The sequence below is a fragment of the Tachypleus tridentatus genome, chromosome 6 (assembly GCF_004210375.1).
Source record: "Tachypleus tridentatus isolate NWPU-2018 chromosome 6, ASM421037v1, whole genome shotgun sequence".
In the NCBI taxonomy this organism is placed as follows: Eukaryota; Metazoa; Arthropoda; class Merostomata; order Xiphosura; family Limulidae; genus Tachypleus; species Tachypleus tridentatus.
Window position 1 is genome coordinate 96722738 of NC_134830.1, and position 26716 is coordinate 96749453.

Genomic DNA, 26716 nt, shown 5'->3' on the forward strand with positions numbered 1-26716 from the left:
TCACTCAGACTTTCTAAATTTTTAGACAATCATTTAATAAAAAAAATTCTTAGTAAAGATACCTTTTTTTCTATATGACAAGTATAATGTGTACTAAAATAAGTTTTGCAAAGATTCATGTAGTTCACTCAGAGTTGTGTATAATTTTGTCATTATGTGGTGGTTACAAGGACAAGTTGATGAAGTCAACCTCCATAGAGTTAATATCTGTACTGTACTTATTAGTGTAAATTGGGTTCGTAGTATACGATTCTGATGGTTTTTTTGTTTTTTTTTTAAAGATTTATTAGTTCAAAATATTTTAGTTCTAAAAGCTCCTGGAGCATCTTCTTTTTTTTTTTTTGTTACTTTTATTGCTTTTGGCTTCATGGGATACTTCAGTATATTTATTGTTAATAAACTGACCAGCAAGTATGTCCAGTGATAGACATGGTTTGTTTGTTCTTTTTATACATCTTACTCTTGTCTTCTTCAAATTATAAGAGTAATTTGAGAATGCTCATTTCCAAAAATCTGTTGTTTTCTATGCCCCTTCCTTTTCTTTTCTTTCGATTCTTGTTAAAAAAAAATTGTCCATGTACTGTAAAATAACATTTTTCTTTTTCTTTAGTATAACATAATTTATTTTTTTTCGTGTTAAACTTTTGGTATGAACGATTAACTAGGTTTCCCAGCTTTCTTTCCTATAAGATGTTCTCTGAAGGATTTTTGTTTTTTTAACTTGTTTGGCAGTGGGCATTTAGTTATGGTTATTAAATATGAAATTTAAAACCTGAATTTATACTGTTGTGAAGTAATTCATGAAAAGTTAATTAAACTGTCTTTACATTAATCAATAACAATTTGTAGCTGGTAATCATGTATTTTATTTTGGATTTGTTCTTTTTAAAAGTTTTGTACATTTATTTACCTGCATAATAAGTTCTGTCATTTTCAGCATTTAAAAAATATGAACTTCTGGGAAATGATGAAGTGACTCATTTTAACAGTATTCTTAATTTCTTTATACTGGAGCTAAGATTTTTCCTGTGATTACATTTTACATCAAAGGAACATTCCCTGAGTCCTAAATCTATTTCAATTTACCTTCTCAGTGATTTAAACATCCATCCATGTGTTTGCCGTACATGGTGGCCTGTGAAGGGGAGTTGAGGGTTCCAACCCTTACACTCCACTTTGGGCTTGAATTCCTGTAGAGGGGCAGTCTTGGGGTGGCCCCCCTTGGGTTAATTGGCTGGTCCACTTGGGCTACAGTCAACCTAGTACCAGTGTCGGATGTTCTCAACAGGTGTTGTGGACATTGTATCTGATGCTGGTGTTTGGGTATAGTACTCTTGAAACCCCGATGTTGCTGTAGTGTCCTTGTTTTGCATTCTAGTGCATCCCCTCATAGGGCTTCATGGTGGGTGGGGCCAGTAGGCAACAAAATATTCCTTTTATTATTATGGATCTTCCATATAAAAAATTTTAAATAGTGAAAAAATAGTCTATAGGTAAACAACCACGTCTTGAAGTTTCTGAGCAGCAATTTTCAACTTGTAACACCTGTTGTACCTCATTTTCTTATCCTACATTCTCTTTCAGAGAAACCTTTAGGGCAAATGTCCCCCTTTTTTATTCAGAATGACTGGAGGGACTTACTGGCTTTCCAAAGTCAGTGAAGAAGCTTCGATCTGGAGACATATTAGTGGAAACATTCACATCTCAACACAGTGAACTCTTGCATTCAAAGGCTGTCAGCTGTTCAGTCACCCAAAGATGTCATGTCGGGGTTCCTTGATGTATACTTGTTGTGGTGGCAAGGACCACGATGCCTATGAGTGTGAAACAGATCCTCATTGCATCAGTTGCATTGGCTCCCACCCGTCCTACTTTTGTTCTTGCCCTAAATGGTTGGAAGAAAAAAGGTGCAGTGTTTGAAAACTGTTCAAAATATTACTTACCCTGAAGCTCGAAATTTGCTGTTCACCACTTCATCTTGGAATTATGCTGCTGCACTTCCTTCCACTACAACAGTGGAAGTGCAGACAGATCTCTGTGTCACCAAATGAAAAGTATTTTAACCTCCATGGTTAAAAAAGTTGATGAAATAACATCAACACCCATCTCTGTTCCAGGTACAGGCATTTTCTCGGGTACATCTTCTCCCTCCCCCAAGATGCAAAACGATCATTCATTCATGTCATCAGTTGATGGAATCCTGTTCCAACGACAAAAACCTGCCCAGTTGACCCAAATGAAAATGGCCACCTTGATACAATGAAACTGTTGAGGTTTATGTTCTAATCTTGATGACATCAAAGCACTGATTGCTTGCTACCATCTTGTATGTCTTTCCTTACAAGAAATATTTCTGAAACCTACGAATATAGTCACCTTTCCGCAGTTTTCTTTGTATACAAATGACAGGATGTGTGATGGACGAGTGCATGGAGGGGTGGCACTGTTGGTTGATCAGCATATGCCCACCAGGTTTTTGCCACTCGACACACCCTTGGAAGCCATAGCCATCCATGTTTCCTTGGATCATACCATTACTGTTCGTTCTTTCTACCTGTTGCCTGAAGAGACCTATGATCAATCAGCCCTTGATGCTCTCATTGAACAATTGCTGTCTCCCTTTTTAATCCTGGAGGACTTTAATGGACATCATCCCCTCTGGGGTAGTGCTGGTATTGGTGGGAGGGGTTGCTCTATAGAGTGTATGCTTTATGATCACAACCTTTCTCTTTTGGTAGTGGTTCTTATACTTATTTTCATGCACTTAGTCAGTCCTTTAGTGCTGTTTATTTCTCAGTTTGCTCCCCTTCATTATTCTCCCACTTTTCATGGTGGGTTGACAATAATCCACGAGGTAGTGATCATTTACCTACAATTGTGAGGGAGACTAGCTGTGGTCGATGCCACCTGACCCATGTGCCTCAGTGGAAGTCTGATCAAGTAAACTGGCCTTCTTTCACTGCTCTTAAAGAACTATCCTGCCATCATCTGTCAGCAATCAATAGATGACTGTGTGGCAGCAGTAACCGACTGTATTATACAGGCAGCTGCTCAATGTATTTCTAAAATCTCAACACGTTTTCCACAATATCCTTGTCCATGATGGAATCCTGTCTACCACATGGCATGAAAAGCTCAAAAATGGGCTTGGGATAATTTCAGTAGATATCCCCCACTCTCAAACTGCATAACATTCCAGTGGGCCAGTACACGTGCTCAGTGGGTAAGACATCAAAGCCAGAAGGAATCTTGGATTAAGTCCACAACCAACATATCTTCTGCCACCAGTTTTAATGTCATATGGAACAAGATTCGAAAGGTCAGTGGGCAGTATAATTCTGTCCCCCTCTCGGTCTTGTTCTCTGACCAGGAGTAGCTGATACCCAGAGCATTGCTGATACTCCACTTGAAAGTTTTTGCTGGGTATCTAGCACTTCTGCTTCTTCCTCCATGTTCTTAGCCATCAAGATTTGGTCAGAAAAATCACCTCTTTCCTTTCGAGCTGATTGTCTCTATGACTATAATTGTTCCTTTACACTGGTGGAACTCAAACTGGCCCTTCATTGGTCTGGCAGTACATCAGTCAGACCTGATGATGTACACTATGAAATGCTTGTCCCATCTATCTCCTGCTTCTTTTAGTATTCTTCTGATTGTTTTTAACTGCATATGGGAGGAGAATGTTTTTCCTGATGCTTGGTGCCAGACTATTGCCCTACCTGTCCCTAAGCCTGGGTAGGATTCCAAGATTCCTTCAAACTACTGTTCAATTGCTTTGAGTTGTTTTTGTAAGACTTTAGAGAGGATGGTTAATGCTTGTCTTGTTTAGTTCCTCGAATCAAACAACCTCATGTTGGCCATCCAGTGTGGGTTCTGACAACAGCACACAACCATGAACCAGCTGATTCGACTTGAAACGTCAATCAGAGAAGCCTTTCTCAAATGACAACATCTCGTATCAGTATTCTTTGACATTGATAAGTCTTATGATACAACATGAAGGTATGGTATTTTGTGAGACCTCTATATTTCTGGGTTATGTAGCCATTTGCCCATTTTTATTAAAACTTTTTTAATGGACAGAAGATTTCAAGTTCGTGTGGGTTCAACACTTTCCTCTTCTTGTTTACAGGAACTTGGGGTCCTTCAGGGCTGTGTTTTGAGTGTTACACTTTTCAGAATAAAACTTAATGCCATCAATGAACAACTCCCTCTCACTATTGTAAACAGGCTCTATATGTCAATGACTTTAACATCTCATGTCAGTCGTCGAACATGAGGTATCTTGAGTGGCAGATACAGACTTTCCTCAATCGTTTACTGAAGTGGACCACAGCAAATGGCTCTAATTCTCTCTCTCTAAAACTGTTTGCATGCACTTTCGCTGCCAATGGGGTATTTACCCTGATCCTGAACTCCGTATTGGTGAAGTTGTGCTGCCTGCTGTCCCTGAGACCAAGTTCTTGGGGCTTATCTTTCACCGTAAGCTGATCTTTATTCCACACATCAAGCAGCTACGGATCAAATGTGCAAGAGCACTGAATATCCTCCGTGTCCTCTCTACCACCACTTGGGGAACAGATCGATGTTTTATGCTAAAGATATATTTTGCTCTTATTTGATCGAAACCCGACTATGGATCATTGGTCTATGGCTCTGCCATAACCTTGGCCTTAATGATGCTGGAGCCCATTCATCACTGAGGACTTCAGCTCTGCACTGGGGCTTTCTGCACTTACCCACTTCAGAGACTTATACATAGTCTCATGAACCTTCTTTGCACCTCTGCTATTTGCAACTGTCTTTACTGTATGCTTCAAAACTTTGTTCTTTACCAGAGCGTCCCACCTGGGGTTGTGTTTTCCTTCCTCGGTGGGCCATACTTTTTCAGAACAGACTGTTTGCTATTGCTCCTTTTGGCCTTTGTATCCAGATGTAGATTGCTGTATCCACTGGTCAGCACATTCCACCATGGCTTATTACAGTCCCAGATGTGACCTATCTTTAAGTCATTTGAGAAAAGTAGACACTCACGATTGGAAATACTGTCTGCTATTTGCTGAACATCTTTTGAACCATCTTTTCATTCATATTTATATGGATGGTTCAAAATCAGGTGACTGTGTCCATTCTGCCATGGTTTGTTGTAGTTTGGTGGTTGTGTGCAGAATCCCTTCTACAGCTTCTGTGTTCACTGCTGAACTGTACCCCATTAATTTACTCTGGATCACATAGAAGTTAAGCAGTACTCAAACTGCACTATTTATACTGACTTGCTTAGTTCTCTACTGGCCCTGGAATTGCTTAACGTTGGTTCACACCCTCTTCTCGCCGATATTCAAAACCGACTGGCCCATTTCTTGTTGACATCTACTTCTATCCAGTTTTTTTTTATACCTGGCCACGTTGGTATTTAGAGGAATGAGCTCGCCGACACCTCATCTAACTCTATCTGCTCTGGCACTATTACCATTGTGCTTGTTCCATACATGGACTATGGTCCTGTATTCAAGACTGGGCTCTGTGCCAGCTGGCAGTAGACTTGGAGTGAGCAATGTGAAAACAAGCATTTCTAAATAAAACTCTATATTGGACTTTGGCCACCTTGCTTCTCTAAGGATTAGAAAGAAGTTGTTCCAACTAGACTTGGTCACAGTTTTTAACTCATTGTTTTCTTTTATCTGGAACTGATGCACCAGTGTGTAGTCTGTGTAACACTCAGATCAAAATAAGCCACATTTTACTTTCTTGCCATCATTATGACTCAATGACAGCACCGTTTTAAACATGTTCTGTCCCAAGGTTTGTCCATAACGTTAGACAGTGTTATTGGTGATGGTGACATTCTCTGCCGTGATAAAGGTTTTAGTTTTTTAACAGCCATTAATATTTTTAATATCATTTAATTTTTTTAATTTATACATTAAACCTTTTTTAATGTGGTTCCATTTTAAGAATCAAAGTACATCTAGTTCTATTTGAAATTAGAAAATGGCAGTGATGTCAAATAACTCCAAATTGGGACTGGATAGGCCAGCTTCAGGTGACTAACACTGCTGATGTTTGAACTACCTGTTAGTCATCCTGGCGAGCTGTAATTAAAATTTTGCTACAAGTGTTTTAAAACTTTTATTACTTTACTTTCTCAAAATGGCCATAACATCAAATAACTTGGAATTAGGGCTGGAAAGGCCAACTTCTTGTGACTGGTGGTTTTGTACTTACCTGTTAGTCTTCCTGGTGAGTTATGATAATTACAATTATACTAAAGAAAGTCCTCTACAACTTGTATTACTGTAGTTTTTCTCTTACTGCTGTAGACTAGATGTAAAAATTGGTTTTAATGCTATTTGTACTTTTAATTTGAAAATTAAACTTTGTTTTGTTTTACCTTAATTTTCTTTTATGAATTTTACTACTTTAACCATAATTTTAACTTGTTATTGGATGTTTGCTGCAGACAGTCCAGTTGTTTTGTGCCATAAAACACCAAACCAACCAACCTAAATCTCTTTATAAAAGATGTTAGTCATTCTAAAAAAAAAAAGTAAAGAATTACAGAATTACAAAAGAAAAGAACAAAGCTTCTTGTTATGCAATTCATATTTGTTATATTTCAATAGTTATAATAAAATTTATGTGAATTAATATAGTGAACACTTTACATTTATGAAAAAAAAAATAATAACAGTAATATTATTAAATATTTGTATACTAATAGTTTTATCATGTTTAGATCACTTTCTAAATCTTTGCAGGAACCGTATAGAAATGTTTGAGATATAATTGGCATTTGTAAGCATTGAAGCTTTAAAGTTGGTGGTCTATGTGTTGCAAATTTAATACTAGTGTAAGAAAAAGTATCTATCCTGCTTATATTGAAATGTATTTGGAAACAAAGTGATAGCATAAGGGATGTCATTTTTTTTTTAACATCACTAGGTTCTGAAGCGGGGAAGAAAGATTCACGACAAAGTGGGGTACGTCAAGGTCGTAGCTATCGAGGGGGACGTAGAGGAAGAGGACAGGGAAGAGCTTGGAGTAACAGAAGCAGAGGTTTGTTAAAGTTAAAACATTGGTTGTTCTTTTGTACAAAATAAAGTTTAGGAAGAACTTGTGGATAATATAGCAAGTTAAATCCCATGGATTTGATACAAAAAAAAATTATGTTCTTAGTTAACATAAGTTGACATCATGGTGTAATTGTTTTTCATTATAATATATAATCACTTATGCTACATATGCTCTCAACCTGATTTTAGTTTGATATGTGAGGGTTTAGTTTTGTTATGTAATGGGGAATTTTAAAATGATAAATTTTATTATTTATTGCTTTGCTGTACTATCAAAGTAAATAATTGAATGGTAGAAAACATTAAAGTTTATTATTTGCAATGCCTGGCTACACATAAAAGGAAAATAATCTTTAAGTTACAATGCTTCTTCATACTTAAGTCTCTGTTTATCACAAGGGGTGTGTTAGAATACCATGGTTGTTTGTAAACATAGTCAATAAGAGATTGTTACACGTGAGTAGTTGTTCATAGTACTTTTCTCCAAATCTCTGATTTGAGCTTCCTGACACTTAGAGCAACACTTGTTTTGTATTTGTTCTAACACTTAAACATCATATGGTACTAAATCAGGGTGTGCTGGAAAATCTTATATCTCTGTTTCTTTGTTAATGTTTCTTGAGCTAACTTGTACCAAATATAAAGGAATTTTTTGTCTTGGTAATTTCGAATTATTTGTTTTTTTTCACATTAAGGATGTAGAGCAAAGTTTAAAGTGGGAAGATTAGGCATTTTCATTGGTGTTATTTGCTCAAAATATTTCTGAAGATGTTTATTTGAAAAAGACATTTACCTTTGGAATGGTTTTTGTAATATTTTTAGTTTAGTTCACACTTGCAAGTCTAATTTCAAAATGTAAGTAAAAATAATAATTCTTATTTTCATATAAACAAATATTTGCTTGCTTACTCAAAATATATTATCATTCTATAATATTTTTCATGCAATTTACAGAAAGAAATGGCAAAAGTTTTCAAACTTGCATTTGTACATAGATTGATGTCTTAACCTGTACACAACTCCCCAGTTTATTTAGGATAGTTTTGCCCATCTTCAAACTATAGATTTTTTATTTTACTATCCATCATCACTTGATAACTGCAATGAAACAAGTCTTGTTTCTTTCATGATTTTCCCTCTGTGTTTGAGGTTTTATAATTAGAATGCTTTTTTCTCACCCTCTCATCATGTCACAATGTTATTTTAACAACTCGTAATGACTTTAAGTACATTTACAGGTAAAATATCTCAGAGTTGTATAGAAAAGTGCAATTGAGCATTTTTTGTGAAAAAGTACAAATTTTAAAGTAAGTTTGAGATAAACACTGTTGAAACAGAGTAGGAATTATTTTGATTTTAAATGTTTAAAATATGATGTGCATGTGTACACTTGGTACTAGAAATGCACTTTCTGGTCTAGAAAATATCAAATGCACACTTTTTTATTTTTACTAGGTTAGTGTTCTTTTTTGTAAGTAACCAAAATCAACTTTCAATATGAAGTAATACTGTCAATTTCAGATCATAGTTTTCTTTTTCATTGTTGTCAAGCATTGCAAGTATTTGACTTCATTCATTTATTGCTTCCATTTTTCTAATAAATACCAATCTCTGTATACAGACAGCTGTTTCCTCTTGAGTTTGCATATTCTACTTGAGAGATTTGCATATAGTGTGTTTAGTGAAAATTCCCAACTAACTTAACAGTGGTTTAAGATAATTTACACTAGCACAAGGTGATGTATTGTGCAGTAAAACTCTCCATCAGTAGGAGTCAATGTACTTTCACTTTACATTTGGGTACAAGAATTTCATTCTTTTCCCAAGCACAATCATATTCAGTTGTGTTTTGAGTTTGCCAAGATTTTTTTTTCTTCTTTCTTCTGAACTATTAAATTTCAATCTGGTACATTTTAATATACTTGTTATGATTTCACATAACTAATGTTGGTGAAGAGAATCCTCACAACAAGTAATTTACCACCATTTCTGCTAAAATTCTTTATATGTGGACAATGTGTTAGCTATATGTATTCCTTTTTTATTTTTTGGAAACTTTTCTTTAGTAAGAAATTAAGAAATCAGTTTTATTGACATAAACATTTATAAATTGTCTCTCATTTTGCAAAATTTTATAGTTTCATCTTTGCTTTTGGCATAAATTAGTGAACAAAAAGAAAAAATGACACTTTTTAGAAATTTTTCTGTAGTTTGTTTTTATTTCATTAAATTTACATTATGTTTGACTCAGTTATGTTTATATTTCTTTTTTTTAGAAAAATGGTGTTTAAGCTGTTTACTGAAAAAAGTATTTTGAAATAAGTTATCTTCTGTTATATAAGAACTGTGATATTTATATTAATTGATTCGAATGTTTTGAAGCTAACATCCAGATTTTAAGATTATGTAATTTATTTTAGCTGATTTTGTATATTGCAAACAATAGATGATATAGATTGTAATTTTTACTTGTTATTACCTATATATAAAGATAATGTACACCTATTTTCCTTTTCTACACCTTATTTCATTTTCTGGTGTACCAATAATTGTGTGTAAAACTTTACAGGTGCCACCCAAGAAGATGTGCCTTATTTCAGCATGGACACGAACCCAACTACGCCATTCATGACACCATATTTGGGAAATTACATGTTTAACAACACTTACATGCAAGTTGATGAAACTACGTTGAAAGATTACATAAGAAAACAAGTGTAAGTTTCAGTAATCAATCAGCTGTATTACAACAGAAGTATGTTGATGGCTCCAAATTCTTACTTATATAAATGTACTTATTATTGTCAGTTCATACCTCAAATATTGATCTATTATAAGCTTTTATATGTTTAAGCTTTTTCAGCTTTGTTTTTAATGAGTGCAAATGACATTATTAACTTTTAAGAAATTTTATTTCTCACTATCTAGATCACTTGGATCTGTTTAAATGTTTAGTTTAACATAACATAATGTTTAGGGACAATAAGGGACCTGTTGGTCCATCTCAGCTGTCCAATACCTCCTAAGCTAAATCAAAACTATTAAAAATTAGAGATGGCCATTATCATTCATATGTCTATCAAGCTTTCTTTTGAACTCATTCAAATTTACTATCTCCCCAACATCCAACAGCACTTTGTCAAATAATCTGAAAATCCAGATACAACAAATCTGCACATTTTATCGTCATCCATAAATGCAATTACATTTTCAAAGCATGTCAAATTTTTTTAAAGTTGTGATTGTCCATTATTTGAAACCATGTTCACTTTTTAGGAAAATTCTAAACTTTGCTAAATTAATTTGCAAAGTATCTTTTATTAAGACTTTAGAAAAAATTTTCCCTCTAAGTAATGTAAGACTAATAGGCCTATAATTACTGCAACAACTTTTATCTACAATCAGTGAAGATAAGAGTGACATTAGCTTGTTTTCAATCTGTTGGGACTTGTCTAATATTAAAGGACTTAAAAATATTGTGGCAAGCAGCTTACATGTACAATCCTAGAACTTCTTTCAATCCATTGGGGAAATATTATTTGGCCCAGGAGCCTTATCATTCTTTGAAAATCCCAATTTTATTTTAACAAACTCAGATTTATATATTTGTCTTGTTCAACTTTGTTTCCAACTGTAAGTATTTCAAGTTGAGGAATACTGCTGGAATCTTAAGTTGCAAAAACCATCCTAACCATTTTGTTTATTCCTGATGTTCTTTAAAGCATTTTTCCTATTAATATTTATATTTTCAATCAAATATATTTCATATATCCTTGGGATGTCTTAATTTCCTGTTTGAGTGATTTTCTTCTTTAGTACCAGTGAATTTAAATTCCTTAAATTTATGCTTTTCTTTTATAATCTTTGCGAGCCAACCTGGCTTTTACTCGCCGTTACTCCTTTCTTTTTATAAGGAATGTTTGCTTTGAATATTGAACAAAAACAAATTCTTTAGAAAATTTCCACATTTGTTCAATGTCTTCAAATAACTTGGATGCCCAATTTACAACAGATAATTCTTCTTGCATCCCTTCAAAATGTGTTTTTTTTAAAATCAAATATCATTATTCCTGATTTCCATATGCAGCAAAACATCAAATCTAATACAGCAGTTATCATTTGTACCTAAGTGTTTTTCAGTTTCCAACCTCTCAACCATGTCATGTTGTGAAAGTTTACACTAAATCTAAAATAACATTATTTCTAGCAGATTCTTTGATCAATTAGTGAAGTAATCCATTTTGAACATTTTCCAGAAACTTTTCCCTCTCATGGTTTGACCTAATCATTGTCTCAAATTAAAATCACCCATAATTATGACTTCATTAATGGGTGAAATCTTAATCTCACTGTAAAGTTTCTTGTTTATTTCGAAAGTTTTATCTGGTGGTCTGTAAGAAATCCATACCAAAGAATTTTTTCCTTGGTAATCACTAACAAACCCAAATGAATTCAATCTCCTGGCTATTATTAATATTATCAACAACAGGACATAACTCGAATGCTACATATAGAGCCACTTCTCCTCCCCCTCTTTACAACTCTGTCCTTATTAAATAGCTAATAACAATGCATTTGAAAGAAATAACTTTCACCAAAATTATGTACATTCAACAATGTTTCAGTTATTCACATAATATAAAAATCTTCTGTTCCCACCAGAACTCTAAGTCATCTGTTTTATTTGTTACTCTTCTAGCATTACAATAATAACAATTAAGTCTATTTTATAACTACTTTTCTACTGATTTTCTATCCTAAACTTTCCTCTTCATCTCATTTTTTGTTTTTTAATTTATCTTTGCCCTTGCCACTATCTAGTCCTAATTTAAAAATTCCTTACAGCTGAGTTACATTTCTTTTGGACATGTCAGACTCTTAAGAACTTAGGTGTAAACCACCAATGCAACCAGTTCCTTCTTTTCACTGAAATGATTCCGCAAGTTGAACCAGTTAATCTGCTGATCCTTGTTTTTTAATTTCAGACTAGCATCTATCCCGAGTTATCTACTCAAAATTACATTTCCACAATTAATTCTTGGCAGTATCCCTGAAACAATTAATTTAAGGTCTTTTTATATAAGTGCTTTTATCAGCCCTTTTTACTTATTAATTAGCTCCTCTGACTTACTATTTGTTTTATTCCTAGACACTGCATACACAACAAATATTGCATTATTGCCAGTCCCTTTATTATATCTTTTGCTCTATCAGCTATGTCTTTTGACCTGTGTCCCAGGGTAGTATAATGTAACACTCTTTTCTCCCTGTTTACTCCATACACAATTCTGTCCACATGCCATGTCAAGATATTACCTATAACTATAAACTCTGAAGTTCATAATTCATGTCCTTGTCTATTCCTTTTGCTTTATCAATCTCCAATAGTTTCTTGTTGTGCAACATATTTCAGCCATTGACTTGTATAAATAGTTACAAGTTCACTACTCTTAACCCTCATAGTACCCCTTTATAACTTCCTGAACGTCATTCTTAATCTTAGCTCATGCCTCCCTTGTATATAGAAGCTTAAGTTCTTTTTAAAGTCCTGCTGTCATTTCCCACATCTTATACTTTATTTTCTTAACTTTAGATAGGACAACCTGCAAATTTTATGTATAAATTGAATGTCCTCATTACTTACTTCCTTAAAAGTGTGTATTAGTTTAGAGTTCCCAACTAAAACCTGTTTGTTGTATCTGTCACATCTAACAAGCTGGGAATGCTTACCCCCAAACTAGTCTTAACCATTGTATCATTTGTAGAATTAAAATAAGCATTTGATACTATGTTTAAATATCAGTAGCCTGTTAATACTGTCATGTCAAGTTTGACAATTTACTGTATTTATTAATGTTGTTAATTTATCTTAAAATCTCACTGCTAGTTGAATTATAACCAGATATTAAAGGATCATTACACATGTTAAGCATAATCTAATGTATATTACACTAACTGATAAAGATAAAAGTAATAAAAATGAATAACATTCAAAAATCCACAATATTATCAGAACTTAAGTTTTCTAATGTCTTCTCTTTTCAAATAGATTTAATGTTTATAAATCAATAATAAAATTATAACCACCAAAATTACCCTTTGTAATTTTTATGTGAAGAGTAAAAATATTTAAATTTCAGAATTTCGGCTCCCATCACTTTATCTGGTAATTTGGAATTATGAAGTGTTATGGAGAACTGCATTTCATCATGATTTAAGAGACTATTGTGAAGAAGTAATATTAAAGGTCTTTACATTACAGTACATAAGTGCTGTTTGCTTATACTAGTTTAATGATATAATAAAGATATTGCAAAATTTCTTTCAACAAAATGGCTGGTGTGTAACATTATTAGGCTTGTCATTGTATGTTGCTAATAAGTATTTAAAAATATGGCATTTAGGCAGATGGCCACAGGTATATTGTGTAATGTCATGTATGTTATATAGATGTGTTAGGTAGCTCTATTTCAGTCATTACTATGATGTTTGCTTCTAGAAGTATACGTGTTTGTGAATTAGTAATTTTTTATTAATGCAAAATCAGAATGGGTAAATATTGGACCTGTTGTTGAGCTCTGGATTTTGGAGTTGGTTAGGTAAGTTTGTATCTGTTCAATTAAATATATTCTTTTTTTAATCTCTGGATGTGTTTATAGGAATAAGAGTGATTCAGTAGTGTGGATAGTAGGTAAGGTGCTGTTGATTGGTTGTATTGTTTTCCTGTGATCACTAGTTCAAAATTAGCAGCAGAAACAAATATCCTTAGTACCGATACCATAAATATAGATTTTAGTAGAAATGTTTGTCTTTTATTGTTGTTTTTTTTGTAAACATTATATTTGTACACCATTTAAAAATTGTATCCACTGTTGTCATAAGCTGAAGCTGGGGGAAGAGGGGAAGGGGAATCAACTGTTATGTTACACTACATGTTTGAAAATTACCAACAAGATTTGTGACAAAATTAAAAGGAACTATCAAAAAATTCCTTCAACAAAATAAACAAACATGATTAATATATTACCTTTTACATAGAACATAAGCATGACATAATAAAATTATTTAAAGAGATGCCATAAAGAAAGGATTCTAACATAAGAGTTTATAAATCTGCAGTCCATATGTTTTAAAGAAAGGGAACTGTAGAACAGCTACTGAGAAAAAAAAAAGTTGTGTATTTAAGATGACTTTATTGTCTTGATAGCCTTAATTGTGGAAGTTGTAAAGCAAAACTTTAGTCACTTTTTTACTTTTGTCATCACCGACTTCAAAATTTCAGTTTTCAAATGTTTGAGCTAGAAATAAGCAATATGGAATATAGAAATCATAAATTTGCTGCTTTATTTTGTATATTGATTAATTTATACATTTAAGTTAACTTCTCTCCTCTCCCACAAAAAATAAAGTACAGAATTTTTTTTGGGGGATTAAAAATTAGGATTATCATTTTAGATTTTATATTAGTATTGTAGCCAAAGAAATGTTAAAGTATATATTGAACTATTCTGACTGAAAATTTTGCTTTAGTTTTATAGCTGATTTGATGGTAGAGATAAGATGGAATTTCATTTCAGGTAGTAGAATAATGAGGAAACATAGTTTGTGAAAGTGATAGTTGTTGTAATGATGTGAAAGGAAACATTAAACCTTCAGCTAAAAATGAAGTAAGTTGGATTTTTTGGTTCAGAAATGATTTGCAAAGAAAAGGATTTTATTATAAAGATGAATAATGGCTCAAATAATGAAACTTGTATGCCACAAATAAACCTTTTCTTTGTTTCTTTATCAGTAAAGATGTGTTAATCCAGCTAGAAATTATATGTTGTAGACAGGTGGCAGTGTGGTTAGTTAATGTTTTTGTGCCCCATTTGGTTAAAAATAAAGAAGTAAATATTAAGTACTTATTTTGTAATTAATTATTTGGTTTTTGGATTGATTAACTAATATTTAAAATAAACTGTAATTTCTCTTGAGTATAAGTTATTGATAAATAATAGGTTTTAAAAATTTTGTTTAATTTATGAGATGAATTTAGTAGTAGTTTAGTTTAAATAAATTATGATATTGTTGGCAAGTTGCTGTTAGAGATATGCTTTGCTCTGTGAATCTGAAAGATAAATAAGCATATTTTCATTTTGACCGTCTTGCAAGACTTCATGTATTTGTAATCTTCAACAGGAAATTGGACTTCTGTTCTGGAACCTGAATAGACATATTTCAGGATTTTGACTGTCTAACAGAAGTTTATTGACTATGCAATCAATCAGTCATAAGTCAGTATTTGTTTGCAATAATGATATTATTAGCATTAAAAACATGAAACATTTTTATCTTTATGTAATTACTGGTTATTTGCTTTAAGCTTTAATCTTCTAAAAGTTGCAGAAAATAGTTGACTCTTTCTAGGTTTATTCAGAGTATTTTCATTCTTTGTGAAATTCATAGATTTTCAAATAACCTAAACAAACCTTAACTAGCATTGGGATAAATCTTACAGTAATGGATAAATAATTATAGTTAGTTGCCTGTAATGATAAATGCTATAAGTTAGGGTAACCTTAACAGTCCAAGACTTTCAATTTTTCTTCTTAGGCTTGAACATAATGTTAGATGTAAGGGGTGATATATACATGTGTGTGTGTGTATATAACCTATCAGATACTGTGCAAAACATCCAGATTAGTTGTTTTTCTTCATTTAGGTACAGAGAAAATCAGTTATCAATATAATCTTTTCAGGATTATGTTTGTGTTAAACTAAATGGTGATGTTGGAAAGAAAGTAATATCTGAAACTTATTATTAGAATACTGTGCAATTCTGTAGGGTTTCATTCAGTAATTTACATTAAAATGTATATAGAAATTACTGTTTCTGCAGTTATGTTTTGGCTGGTGGGTAATGTATAATTATTGTGGGTTTGCATCAAAGGGTATTGTTTGGGTTTATCTAAACTACATTCAGTGATATTGGCTAAATAGATGATTGTTTTTGGTATTGATCAAATGTATATATTTTATACCCATTCACCACTGCATTTAGTGGCCTCATCCAAATGCATTTACTTCTTATGTAAATGAGTTGGTATGTCTGGTTGTATCATATGGCTCTCATGTACAATCAGTGAAGATACACATCTTATATAATTCAAAGAAATGGTAATTCTTAAATTAACTGAAATCATCAAATTATTAACATATTAATTAATAATTCATGAGTGTTTCTTTTGCATGTCATTACATGAGATTATTTTATACCACATGGAAATTTTAGCTTCAGATCTGTAACAGATTAATAGCATTTGGGATTGGGATTTTTACACAGTATTACCTCTTGTAACACTCAGTGGGAAGTTAATCTTGAGTCTTGTAACTGAAAAAATGCATAGATTGTGATTGTGCTTCATAAAATTACTCAATAAGGAACTTGGGGACTGCAGTAAAAATAACTAGGATTCAAATGGAAAAAGGATTGATGTGGGCTAAACTCAGTGGTAAAACATAACAAAAGTACACTTAATTAAAATAAGAAATGAAAGAAAATGACAACAGATCACATAAACCAAAAACAAAAGAAGTCGATTGCTAAAAACTAAAATTTAATAAACTGGAGCGAGAATTAACCAAAGGAACACTTTTGTTGAAATGAAATGAATGCTTAATTTAAAACTATACTAATTTTAACTGAAATACAAATGAAGATAGGATTTACCTTAGCCAGAATTCGAGGTTAAATTGAAGACAACCAAAAGAGCTGCACTATGTTTTACCAGTATATACTGTCTCTTTCAAGTCAGAAACTGAATATTTTGCTAGAGGCAAAACATACAGTAAAATAATTGTCAGGTCAGTCATAAAACTAGTTTTTATAACAAGTGTGGTGTTTGTGAGTACCATGTTTGATCTACTACCTGATGCAAAATATATCATATAACTTACAGCACTTGTTTAAGAAATAGAGCTAAAGTCTGTCTAATACAAGAATGAGCTTTAAGAAATAATGGTTGTATATTATACCATTTGAAAATTTAAATTCGGTCATGTGAATATATTGCATAATTGGACTAAATATTGATTTTGAGTAATTTTGTTATTTAAATTGTCATTTTCGTGTATTTAACCACTTTTAAATCTAGTGAGACTTATTATTGCATAAATGTTCAGTGGATACCCTCTATAAATTGCTGTGCTTGCCTTAATCCTAACACATTATCACACCAGCTAATGAATATTAACTGTATCATGAGATAAGTAGTTTTAATAATACTGGCTGTGATGTTGAAACATTTTTAAAGATATTTAGAAAGTTAATAATTTTGGTAAAATATTTCCAATTACAAAAGTACTACAACTAAAATTTAATGTTGAATTTGTGAGTTAGACAAGAAGTAAGATTTGTTTTTATAATTTTTTAGCGAGTATTATTTTAGTGAAGAAAATCTTCAGAGAGACTTTTTTTTGCGCCGAAAAATGGATCAACAGGGTTACCTTCCAATCAGTCTGATAGCAAGTTTTCATCGTGTTCAGGCTCTTACGCAAGATGTAGCTCTCGTAACGCAGGTAACTTGACTCTTTTCTAAAGATACTAAAGTTGTGACGTCTCTTGTTTATTTTTGAACTTCAGCTTAATTTTACTTTTTGCTATATTATTATTTACTTTTTTTATTGTTGCTAATAAAACTTTTATTAAAAAATGTTTCAGTGGTTGCATTACTTTAAATGATAAACCCAGTAGTATTGATTTTGTTGTTGTGGTGAAATATCTTTGAGCATCTACCAAAAGATACTATAAATTTAAGTAGATTATTCTAGGTATCATTAGAGTCATCTCTATTTATTAAATGATTCTCTGTTGATCCGTATATGCTCTTTTTCTTATTGTGCCCATCCAATTTTTTCTAATTTTATTTTGAGAGGTGGTCATAATATTAATCTTTTTATCTGATTTAAAAAATAACAAACATCAATAAACCAGTTGTAATATTTCTACTTTTAATTTTACTTTGTCATTTTTTTTTTCTCTGTGGATATCAGTATATAATAGCAAATTCATAACACTTAACTCCTTTTCAGCATACCACAGGATTTTAGCTAGTTGCATATAAAATTTATTTTTGGGAATATTGGGTGGGAACACAGGTAAGTAACAGCACTAAAGGACAGGAAATGATAATGAATTATTGGAGTAAGTTGCATGTGAAAATGTAAAAACATGCAAAAAAAGTTGTTTAAAAATTATTTCACAAAATATCAAAAGGTATGTACATTTTTTCCAGTGTGTTAGTTCTAAATGTTTCATTTTTAATATTCTATAAATTATATAGCACAAGTTTGATCATAGCTACATTTAGTAATATCATAAAGAAAGTGGAAAAATAACAATGATCATTTAATTTAAATTAAAAAGAACCTTTGATATTCACTTGGAAGGTTCTAGGATTATGCAAATGAAGTTTGAAATGTAAAAGTTGGATTTTTTTATGTTTATAATCATGTTTTGTTGGTTACATGGGATGTCACTTTGGTACATTCCTGTAAACTTAGAATTAACAGGATATGTGAGACATCTTAAGGGGAGAGGGGGACATTAAATTGGCCACTGAAATTAATATCTTGTCACTTGATCTGTGTTGTAGACTTTCCATGTATTAGTTAATTCTAGTTCCTTATCTAATTTTGGAAATGTTTAATTTGTCCAAGATGAAGGTGTGTAGCTATATTATTTATTTCACAGTTTATCACTAACTGTGAACTTTATAAGTCTTTCTTTAGTTTTATTTGCAGCCAGTATTTTATAAGTTGCTTCATAATTTTTAAAATATTAATACTTGTGTTATTAGTAAAGGAATATGAAAGAAATAGGTAAGTAAATGATTAGCACAATTTATGATGTTAGGCCCATATCTCGGTGAACTTGTGGAAGAAATTTTTTTAACTTTTTTACTGTGGATTCAATTTGTACAGTTACTTACTACAGTGGTGTAGCTTTTGCAAATGTAAGACTTCGTTCTGCTTCTACAGTTTACACATTAAAACTTCAAATACAATTTATTGTTATTTGACAGATGAATAATCATTGACAGAGATTTTATTAATTTGTCCTTGCATAACACAGTTTAATATTACTATGACTATTTTCTATTCATTTATTTCTTGCATTTTCTCAAATAATGTGTAAACAAAAGAAGAATATACATTAAAATATCTGATTTTCAGTAATAACATTCTATTAATGTTTCAAATGTTTGATTCGTTTTCACTGTTAGATTCAATATTATGTAATTAATATATATACAAGTGAATGCTATAACACAAATTATAATAATGGTTGTTACAAATAATGACTTATGTACAAAAGTTTTACAAACTTGCAAACATTATTGAGTCTTCTATCTGGTCTGGAACTTTCTTTATGTTATTGTGGGTTTATGAAGAGTGAATTAATTTTGATTTGTTATAAGTACATTTCCCCTTAAACAGGGAGTTTCTTGCCCTGGATTCTTCTTTCCCTGCTGCTTACACACTGAGTTTGCCCTTCAGTAGCACAAAACTATGTCTGATGTAACAATCCGAGTTTTAATACTCATGGTGAGCAGAGCACGGATGGACCATTTTGTAGCTTTGTGCTTAATTACAAATAAACATGTTGAGGTTTTTCACCTCTGAATCTGTATAATACTATGTTCGACGTAAATTCACTGCTTGAAGTTGATCATTTTGTAATATTCAAAATATGTAAACATTCCTAGTCAAATATCTGAAGTACTCGATTAATAAGTGTTAATCACAATTATAGCTTCTGAATTTCACAGTATAGCAAGCCAGTAATTTATACTGTCTCTTGGTGTGGTGCATTGGTTATATGCATCATAGTATTGTTTACACCAATACTTATGTACACATGTTGTTCCTTACACTCGAAGTTTCTACAGTTTCAGTAGATAGGTAGGAATTTTGCAATACAGTTTTAACAGTATTGGTTACTTACATTTCTAAATTAAATTTAACTTAAACAAACGTCAATATTAAAATGGGTATATGATAGTAAATCTGTCACAATCTATACTTGGAGGAATATATTTAGCATCGGCGAGAATAGTTTATACATTTAGTTGTATTTGTATCATTAAAGAAAAGCATATAATTGTTTATGAAAGTCATTTTATTTGTAAGATATATAATTTATTTGTATACAATATTTTCGAAGTTTACATGCTCAGTTTGGAAAGGGACTGAATTGTCAGTTAATTGAGTTACTTCATTATAAAATCAAAATAATGTAATTTTATTATTGAAAAAATGCCATGGTTGATTTTCGTTTGTGGAAGACTGAAAAAATTAGGTTTTTTCACCCTTTACATTAAAAATATTTCTGTTCTGTTTCTTTTAATGTCTGTTGTAAGTGAATCATGGGTTTTATATGAATAGTTTTATTTGTTACGTGTGTTTATCAGTTTATAATTTTCTTTTTATTAGTATAATTTAATGTAATTTGATTTATATCCATACTCTTCAGGCCTTGAAAGATAGTGTTGAAGTTGAAATTTTTGATGGAGTCAAAGTGAGGACAAAAAAAAAACCAGAAATGTGGCCGATACCAGATCCTATTTCTTCAGAACTTCATCCCAATGTTCCAGCTTTTGTTCCCGGTCAACCTTACCCAGTATTGCCTGGTACTGTTTTGCTATGTATATTACTTGTTTGGAAAATGTTGACTTGTTATTCAGTTTTTGTTATCAGAATAAAAAGATAAATGCTTTACTATTAGTTGGCATGAAATTCTAACATTGTTTGAAATAAATAGTTTATGTTGAATTTTCCTAGCAAAAAGACAAAGTGATACTAATTGTAGTTGCTAAATCTGTTTATTTTTGCACTTCTGCCTTTATTTCTTGTGATTTTAAGCTTTGAAATGTGTGAAACTTTTGTAATTAATCATTATTTACCACATGACACTTCTTTATGCATGGACATAGCTGTCCGTGCAAGGTACCTTAACATTAATATTTGGAAATCGAAACATAGTTGCTTAAACATTGTAATTTCTTGAAATGTAACAAAAGCAAGACATAGGCTAGACTAGTTCTTTTACTGGATGGGCTATCCAGTTTCAGAATATAAGCATACCATTTATGATGTTTATTGCCATTTAACCCTTAGACAGCAGGAATGTTGTAGGTAGCAGCTCGCCAGAGATGTAAAAAAATTTTATACATAATCTTGAGCATTTTTATTATGAATTTTCAATAAAATAATAAAAAAAGCATAATAAAGACTTGTTTATTACAAGTGCAAATGTTTTTTAGGGTATGAAAATCAAGAAAACATTCTTCAATGCACAGTGCTACTCTACATTCTTTACACCAGGTAGTCACCATCTTTTACTTATTTTCTTTTCTTGCAGTATACTTACATGCATGACATTGTCTTTGTTCACTTTTTCTAGTTTCTGAGGATGGAGTACTTCTTTTCCAACAAGTTTGTCAGGAACAGTAAGGCTGTGCCTTTCTGGGAAATGTCACCCTACCATACCTTTCTAGTAATTGATAAATTACATCCTAACTAAACTGTCTGTGATGACTTCTTGCCAGTTTTTACCAGATATATGGTATAAAAATTCAAAATTGAGATATCACTTAGGTGAAAAAAGAGCTTCTTGTACCACTTCACACATTTACAAATGCAAACAGTTTGTCCAATTTGCATGTCACTTTTCTCAACTAGCCTCATGGTGAAAGTATAATCTAAAACCATACGAGGTTTCAGCATTGGTTGTTTAGTTTTATAACCATTCTTTCCACTGCATTTTATTTTACCTTTTTGTACTGTGCTAAGTAAAGTAACAGGACATTTGACTTTCCATTGAAGTGTTAAAATTTCCTCTTGTTTGTTGGTCTCAACATCTCCCTTCTTCAGAGATGGATGCTCTTCCAATTAGTTCTAACTGTTCCTCAAAAGCCAATCTTATTTTCAAAGAGAAAGTTGCATAAAACCAGATGTGTATAATAGTTTATCAGTGTCTTATATACAACTTTTTTTTTTCCAAGGTAGTATTTAATCAGTTGCTTGACAACTGAACCTGAAAATCCTAATCCGGGATCTTTGGGAGCATCTACCTTACTTACAGAATAGTTAATCATATCTATTACAATTCCTGTCTCACAGTCACATAATACAAATATCTTTATTTGTAATCTGTGGTACTTGTTTGGAATGCATCGCTTTAAAACAATGCAACCCTTGAAAAGAATCAAAGATTCAGTGATGACTACTTTTTTGATATTGAGAAAAAGATTTCTTAGCTTTGTTTTTCACCATTGTAAACACTTCTTGAACTTTTCATAATAAATCATTTGCACATGGTTCGTTATTATTTGAATAATGCAAATATCGAAGAATCTTCCTGAGGAGATCTTGAGTAATGTATTTTGGAAAAATTGGAGTTCTTATAAGGGGATCATTCTTCCAATGATCAGCCAACACATGTATTTTTACATGTGGCATAAGCATGACCAGAGTAATAAATAAATAAAAATGTACATTTCCTCAATAGACTTCCCATTTCTTACTTTGTGAATTACAGGGAGTGTTACTTTTACTTTCTTTGAAATTCAAAGATTTATAAAACTTATATCTGTTTATTTCTCAAATAAAATGACTCATTATACTTTGATCAAATATAGCAGTAAAAAATTCATATTCTTAAAGTTTCATCTGTGAGCCTAAATTTATCTGCGAGTCCAATGTTTCTACTCTCAAAAGAATGAATAAGTGGATCAAAATTGTAACACCTTACCCATTGGGAACTAGTGGATTCTGATTCACTATGTAAATCATATTGAGAGCTTGAAACAATTAAATTTGCTGATAATGAAAAATCTGAAAAAAATTTTTTTTTGAATAATTATCATGTGCTAATACTTCAATTTCGTCTTTTGATTAAAAATGTTTTCACTTCATTTCCATAACTGATGCATCCTTCCTTTTATGTTCCAGTGCTTATGCTCAGAAAATGGCTCTGACACAATGCTTGCTTTGAGTGGGTACAGTCACTGTGGTATGAGGGAGGGTTGCACACTAATGTTTTTTTTGCAGGAAATCATCAACTGATGGTAGTCACCTTTTTCTCAGAATACATCAATTGATAATGGATGCTATTTAATAGTTAATTTCCCAAAGTTCTCTTTGAAAACAAATAAAGAAAATAAAAGATGGGTGAAGTTGATGGTCAGAACTTAAGCCTTACTCTGATAAAATATTCCAGTGAACATTGAGAAATAATGACTGAAATTTAAATTTGATGCCTTTTAAAGATATTTTTAGTTGTTATTGTTTGTTAATTTTGTTTTTGTTGTTGGTATGTTTTAAAGCTTTGTCGTAACTGTCATTAAATTATGGGGACTGCTCCAAAATGTAATAGCATCAACATGATTTGTTTTGCATGTTAAATGTAGCCATCATATTTGTGCCTGTCATAAGCATGAATTTGTTGGAATGGTGCAATGCAAGTCCACTTAGCACTTGATCTGAACAGTAAAGAACAAATAGACTCATACTAGGTTTATTGATTTCATCTTGTTTCTTGATATTGTGTGTCTTCTTAGTTTTTAAAATATTTTAGAATGAACTTTCTATTTTATATTATTTTTTGTTTTCATCAAAATAATTTCAATTCTTGTATTCTTCAAGATTGGGATACTGGTGCAGATGCTGACAGCGAGTCAGAACCAGAATGTGACAACAGTGAGCACTCCAATCCACCTCCAATTGCAGAAAATGATAAATGCGTAAGCACCTGTAATGTTGAACAAGAGAATAACTACACTAGTAAGCCACGTCAAAGAGATGTATCAGGCAACTTTTCACTTCAAGAAAATCTTGAATATAATAATTGTGGGATATCAATGGATGAAGCCTGGAAGGAAGTAAAACGACGAGCAAGACCTCCACCAAAATCAAAAGTAAGAATGATGTTGTTTTTTTGCTGTTAAATTGTATTAATGTATTTACAAGTGTGCATAAAGTATCTTCTTGTACTGAATTATGTTTGCATCAAAAATAAAGAACTGAAAACTCTTTCATTTGAAAATTGTAAATCTTCAGGACAACTTTGACTTTGAATGAATATCATTCTTTTCCAGTGATTTTAATCATAATATTGTAATGGACGTAACTTCTTTTTCTGTTCTTCTCTGATCTCCTATAGGCACAAATGATGTATTATGTGACATCCTTTTATTTATAACTCTTCATTCTGATTAATCATTTCGGTCATTTATTTTTCTGGGATTTGAAAAAGCAGGTGTATTTTTTAACAGAAGTTTTCTTTTTTGTAAACTGTCATGTTTTTCTTTTAAAGGCTTATTATTATATTCGTTTTCGTAAACATTTTTTTTTATAGACTTACTATTATTGATTACAAATTTTACAGTTTTTCATATAAAAAATATACAGATTACCAGTACTGTACTTAAATCAACACTGTGGCTGAAAATATTAACAATGGTGGTACATAGCAGATGAAACAACTCATTATCTTTATAATTAAAAGTATAAAATTATATGAAATTGGCTGTAGTCTTTAATGTGTTGAAATTATTATTTTGATGTAAATACACAGTTTGTTTTGACTTTTGAGCTTTAGGTACACTTATCTTAAGAAACTGATGTGCCCCCTTTTTTTGTTATGCTATGCTTTTGTACCAGTGGATTTTATCTTCCTCGTTAGTTTATTTCCAGTACAAAAAGAATGATTCCTACAAAATTCAAGCATGTATTTCATTACCAAGTGACACCTCTACTCATTTATTGTTATTGATCCTGAAGAACTGTGAATAGCAGTAACTTTACCAGGTTATCTGATTTGAGGGCTGTATGCTCAAAAATTCTGTTTAATAGCAGGTTGTGATAAGTCACATGGTGTTTCCAAGCTGAACAAAATAATTACCTAATTTTTTTGTGTGTGTTTGGACAAAATTGAGACAGGTGGAGTGGATGAATGGGAGAGATGTCAAGTTTAAGAATACACATTGAATCTCATATTAAACTTTTTGAACACGCATTTCCACCAATGCAGCACAAGTATATAAGCAAAAACAGCTGGTATGGGTAGAAAAAGCTCTATGTAGGAGAACGAAAACAAAGTTTCGTCCTTAGAACTTTCTCTACCCATACCAGCCATTTTTATGTATATATTTTTCTCTACAAGTGGGTTTTCTTATCATCACAGAATGCAGCACAAGATGCTTTATGATGTGTTAATCCGTGTGTTCATACACATGAGCAGTATATATGTTTTTTCAGCAACAGATCTGTTTGAGAATTTGAATTTACATAAAATCCTACTTTATTAAACACTTGAGAGTAATTAGTACTAATAGTTAGTCCAATAAAAAGTATTATCAGACTATGGAACTTTCTACATTTGTTGAGATAAGGAAGTTGTGGAAGATGTGGCATTTTAAAAAACAAGGGTACTTGTAGTTACCAGACATTGTCAGCTGTTATGTCACTTCCATTATATTCTCCCAGATTGTTATATTACAACACTGTTGAGCTTCTGATTTCTTTTTAATACTTTCACCTTTTTTGTGTAAAGTACAGTTTTGCATGGTTCAAGTGTTAACTGTCAATAAGTAACATGAATTATTTATCAGTTTTTATTTCATGTGCAATTTAGTTTTAAACTGTGTAGGAAGTATGAGTAAAGCAAAGACATGAATCTATTATCTATGGGGGTGAGTGCAGGAATGTCGCTGAATATATTTGTGATTCTATGATTATCACTATAACGCAATTGATATGCATGTGTGGAAATGGTTGAAAAAAGAATGAATAAGGGGTTGCACTTAATGATTTTGTGAAAATTTTAGGCTTCTAACTGTTGTTATATATTTTAGATTTAAGAGTAAGAAAAGAGCTAACTGTCAACTTTTGATGGTCACCTTTAAAAATTATAAATGTAACAAAAGAGACAAAGTGAGTAACACCAACTGACAAACTAGAGTGAGACCTTTAAAATTTGTCTTGACTTTACAGGATATCTACTGGAATAACAATTATGTTACAGTAGTTTTTGTTTATAAAATAATAAAATAATCTTTGTTTATAAACCTTACATACTGTACAGGTGTGTGTGTGCGCTCTAATGCTGTTTTGTATATAGGCTTGTCTTTACTGCCTTCTTCCAGTTTCCAGATTGATGCTGCTCATAAGTATTGACAGCTGATTAACTAGACTACTGAACTAAGTAAGCTTATTATTTTAATGAAACACCATGAATGAGAAGGACCACATAAAAATGCTAATTATAAGCACACCTCAGCTAATATTTTTAACCCTTCCAAGATGAATTCAGTGTGAGGAACTGAGTCCATGTTGAAAGAGTTAAATTGGTTTATAATCCATTTTCCAGTTATGAGAAATTGCTGTTATGGTAGACTTCTAAAAACGCAAGTTAATGCGGCTAGCCTTGCACGATGAAGATAAATAATTTTAAATTTGGTGTTGTAAACCCTATATACATTTTTTGTGTGCACATTAAATGAAACATTATCACAAGGAAAAGAAAGATTATTGCTTTAAAACAAAAAGTTTCTGTCAACGGATAATACCTAAGTGTCAACATTTGAGTAATTTGCAGT

The 26716-nt window shown here is 31.8% G+C and overlaps 1 protein-coding gene across 5 annotated transcripts in view; it reads left to right on the forward strand.

The window, feature by feature from the left end:
• Positions 1–26716, forward strand: part of larp (La related protein) — a 93037-nt gene that overhangs the window by 18611 nt on the left and 47710 nt on the right. For all 5 annotated transcript variants that reach the window (XM_076506421.1, XM_076506420.1, XM_076506419.1 and 2 more), the window contains 5 exons: positions 6943–7056; positions 9643–9790; positions 17489–17633; positions 20590–20746; positions 23763–24034. In XM_076506421.1, coding sequence (XP_076362536.1) covers positions 6943–7056; positions 9643–9790; positions 17489–17633; positions 20590–20746; positions 23763–24034 — 836 coding nt within the window. The remainder of the gene's footprint in view (positions 1–6942; positions 7057–9642; positions 9791–17488; positions 17634–20589; positions 20747–23762; positions 24035–26716) is intronic.